The sequence below is a fragment of the Monodelphis domestica genome, chromosome 4, assembly GCF_027887165.1.
Source record: "Monodelphis domestica isolate mMonDom1 chromosome 4, mMonDom1.pri, whole genome shotgun sequence".
Taxonomy (NCBI): Eukaryota; Metazoa; Chordata; class Mammalia; order Didelphimorphia; family Didelphidae; genus Monodelphis; species Monodelphis domestica.
Genome location: NC_077230.1, coordinates 352,610,880 through 352,614,826, shown reverse-complemented (window position 1 = coordinate 352,614,826; position 3,947 = coordinate 352,610,880). Strand labels below are relative to the sequence as shown.

Genomic DNA, 3,947 nt, shown 5'->3' with positions numbered 1-3,947 from the left:
CACTTCAGATGGGGGCTAAGCCCAAGCCAAAGTCAAAGTCAAGTGACTCTTCTAGTCTGCAAAAGCTTCTCCCTCCTTTTGAGGATCAAACTGGGGACATTCAGCTTGTGAGACTGACTTGCTGCCTACTGCACCAAAGAGTCACTAGATGAGCTAGATGAGTCATAAACACATACCAATTAACTCTTTAAGAAGTAGTGATCTAAGTCCAGTGATTCCCAGTATTTTTTGGTCTTTGAAGTACTTTCAACAACAAAATGTCATAAATTCCTAGAGTGATTAAATGTACTACTTATAATATTCTTCAGATAAATACTGCTTACAGTACCATTAAGAGATTTTAGCACAAAAGATTTGAAACATTATTGTGAAAAAGAAACTATTGTGGCTTTGACAATCACTCATTTTTTTTTGCAGGCTGAAATCATATTCACAGAGAGAAAATTTAAGAACATGATCACTGAAAACAATAATTATTCTTAGAATAACTATTAAGAGAGAAATAATGTGCTTCCACATAGTAAAACATGACTATTTTATTAATAGGACTACATAAAGAAGTGTCAACATGAAATCTGGAGACCCCAAGTTTTCCCCTATCCCTTGGGAACTCTCCCCTAGGGAAGCCCTAGACTGACCCATTTCAGATTGAACAATAGACCTTAAAATACTTAATGATCCCAGTTTAGGTGGGACTTGTAGATATAGTCAAATGTTAAATACCCTTTTTGTCCTGGAAGTTTTCCCCATTGTATCAGAGATCATTCCCAAGAAGACCAACACCTGTGCAGGAACCATTCTCTTATTAGCCATTGTAGTAGACCATTCCCTGATACACCAGCTTACAGTCTCTTTCCCAAGCCTGCTTACAACCTGTCAGTGTATGTTGAAGTCATGAGTTCCACAAAAGGTATATAAGATCCCTGCCTTTTATTGTTCTTCAGAGAATCATCTCCAGTGTTGGTTCTCACAGAGATACTTTTCCCGGACTACCAGAGTCTTTAGCTATGTGTGGTTTTTAGGTGCTTGACTCCATGGTGGGTGAATATTGAACACTATCTCTTTCCTGATTAAAGGCTTGGTTTTGCTGACTACTTTAGTAGTTCTGTGTTTTTCCAAGTTGACAAAAGGTAACATCACATAGAGGGTAAAGAGCCAGTTGATTAGCCAGGAAGATCCCCATACCAGTTCTACCTCAAACATAAACTAACTCTTTGACTCTAATTAAATTTCTTGACCACTCTGTGCTATATAGACTGATGTATCCACCAGGATGGTGAATATTCAGGGAGAACATAGTACCTCTGGCTTGAGAACTTGCTTTCCACATTCCATGGCTGCTTTCTTTCCTCAGTGTCCATCTCTCACCCAACTGTGACCTATGGATCTAAGAAGCCATAGCTTCTGCAGTGACCACACTTTGGCAAAACTGTCTCAGCAATCCAGCTAAACAGGGTTGAGGATAATATGGAAGACTCAGAGAAGGAATAGAAAGAATATAGAAATCAGAGTGAAAATTGACTTCACAGATAACTTTGAGATTTGAGAGGCTCTTCACCAGTAACTGAGAAGAGTCAACATAAGGATTTCTCCAACGCTGCTCCCAAAAGAGGACAAATAAGGACTTTTGCATAATTCACAGTTTCATTCCAAAGGTTGCCAATATCTTCCCTACTATGGAAAATTAGTCCAGATGTCAGGGGACATGATATGGAGAAGTCAGATCAAACAAGTCTGCCTTATAGAGTTGGAGCTGACGCTCATGGTACACAGGTGGCCAGGTCAATGTAGTGATTAATCCCATATACAGTTGTATCATTAGAGGACTTTAAAAAGGGGTGTCAGGAGGAGAGTCTGGTTATGCTTAGGAAGAGGCATCTCTTGGAATAATTACTAATAAATCTGTGAATATTCCCCAATGGTCCCTGGAAAGTACTTATTAAAATGTTGGCATTTCAATTCTGATCTAGTTCTTGAGTAGCATCTTAAACACCTTTTCTCTGATCTGCTTGGTCCTAACTCCATAGATGACAGGGTTAAGCATAGGTGGGACAATGACATACAAGTTGGCCAGGAGGATATGGATATACCGAGGGACATTCTGGCCAAAGCGATGGGTCATGAAAGAGAATAAGGCAGGAGTATAAAAGGCCAAGATGACACAGACGTGGGATCCACAAGTGCTCAAGGCTTTCAACCTGGCATCATGGGAAGGGAGGTGAAAAACAGCTTGGAGAATCAGGATGTAGGATACAGCAATAGCTACAATGTCAAATATCAGCGTGCCAATAGCACAAAGGCCATAGACCATATTGACTCTGATGCTAGCACAAGCCAATCGAGCAATGCCCATGTGTTCACAGTAGGTATGAGGAATGACATGGTTTCCACAGAAAGGAAGTCGAAGGATCAGAAACACAAAAGGAATCACTGTGAAGAAAGACCTCACCACTACCACAATGCCCATTATGGCCACCACTCTGTTGGTGAGGACAGTGCTGTAATGTAAGGGATTACAGATTGCCACATAGCGATCATAGGCCATAGAAGATAGAACAGCTGATTCCATAGCAGTGAGCATATGTATAAAAAACATCTGTGTGAGACAGGTACCAAAGGTGATTTCCCTCAGTTTGAACCAAAAGATGCCCAACATCTTGGGAATGGTCGTTGTAGATAGTCCTTGGTCAATAGTGGCCAACATGGCCAGAAAGTAGAACATGGGCTGGTGAAGTGTCTTCTCAGTCTGGATCACAAACAATATGGTGATATTTCCCAAGAGAGCAATAAGATACACAATGCAAAAAGGGAAGCCAATCCAAATGTGGAAATTTTCCAGGCCAGGAATGCCCAGTAATATGAAAAAGGGGGGATGGAATAGAGTATCATTGAAATGGGGCATCCTTTTGGTAGTTGCAGATGGCTATATTCATAGCAAATGGACTGTCAAGTGCTGGAAAGCATTCAATCCCTTCATGCTTTTGCATTCCTAGAGAGAAATGAGTGTTCATTTTTATTACCATTAAAACAGAATAATCTCAGACTCTGACAGGACCTCAGAAATTGTTATATCACTAAATATGTGCCTGCATTCAAATATGTTCTATGACATACTTAAAAAATAATCATTTAGCATCTAGGTAAAAAGCTCAAGTGATCTGTAACTCACTTTCTCCAAGTCAAAGACCTTTAAGACAGTCCTAATTCTTAGGAAGCAATAATTAAATTGATGGAAATTATTCAAAACTTGAATTTCTACCAACTCTTATTAGTTCTGCCCATTTGGAAATTATTTTTATGTAGGACAAGCTTCAAAAAGTTGAAAAGAGTTATCATGTTATACCCAAGACTTTTCTTCTCCAACTTAAATTGCCTGTTTCTTTAACCTGTCATGCAAAGTTTTCACTTCTTGTAAACATTCCCTGAAAATGCTCCAATGTGTTCATGTCATCACAAGGATAATGTCCATTCTTATATATGAATATTAAAATCATCCCAATATTATGAATTATTTTGCACTACAGAACAAATAAGTATTCTCTTCTATATTATGTTTAAATCAGTTTAAAGTTGAAAATCAATTTTTCTCCCCGTGCCATGACATTGATTTACATTGACCTTGTAGTCCACTAAAAAAATTAGAAAGCTTTTTCCCGCCTTGAGTACAAATATTTAATCATATCCTCCCCTAACTGTAGTTTTAGAAAGGTTTGTTGAGCACTATCATGAAACTTTATATTTATAAGTATTTTATTTTATCATATTAGATTTGACTCACCATTTCTCAACTTGGATTTTTTGGGGAACTCAATGATCATTCAATGGGCTAATAATCCTTTTAATCTTGAGTCATTACTTAATTATGTAAATATGCCTGTCATGATTTCATCTCTTTCAATGCTAAATATTATTGAATATTATACATCCTGAAGAATTTCCAAGCAACA

General features: G+C 38.1%; 1 protein-coding gene across 1 annotated transcript; it reads right to left on the bottom strand.

Annotated features, from left to right (window-relative positions):
* Positions 1-1,901: 1,901 nt before the first annotated feature.
* On the bottom strand, positions 1,902-2,902 carry LOC100020596 (olfactory receptor 52E2-like). The gene has a single exon (XM_007491165.2). The coding sequence runs from the start codon at positions 2,900-2,902 to the stop codon at positions 1,967-1,969; it is 936 nt and encodes a 311-aa protein (XP_007491227.2). The 3' UTR covers positions 1,902-1,966.
* Between the last annotated feature and the right edge of the window lie 1,045 nt (positions 2,903-3,947).

Coding starts and splice junctions, on each gene's coding strand:
- LOC100020596 (XM_007491165.2), bottom strand. CDS start 2,902: ATGCCCCATTTCAATGATACTCTATTCCATCCCCCCTTTTTCATATTA.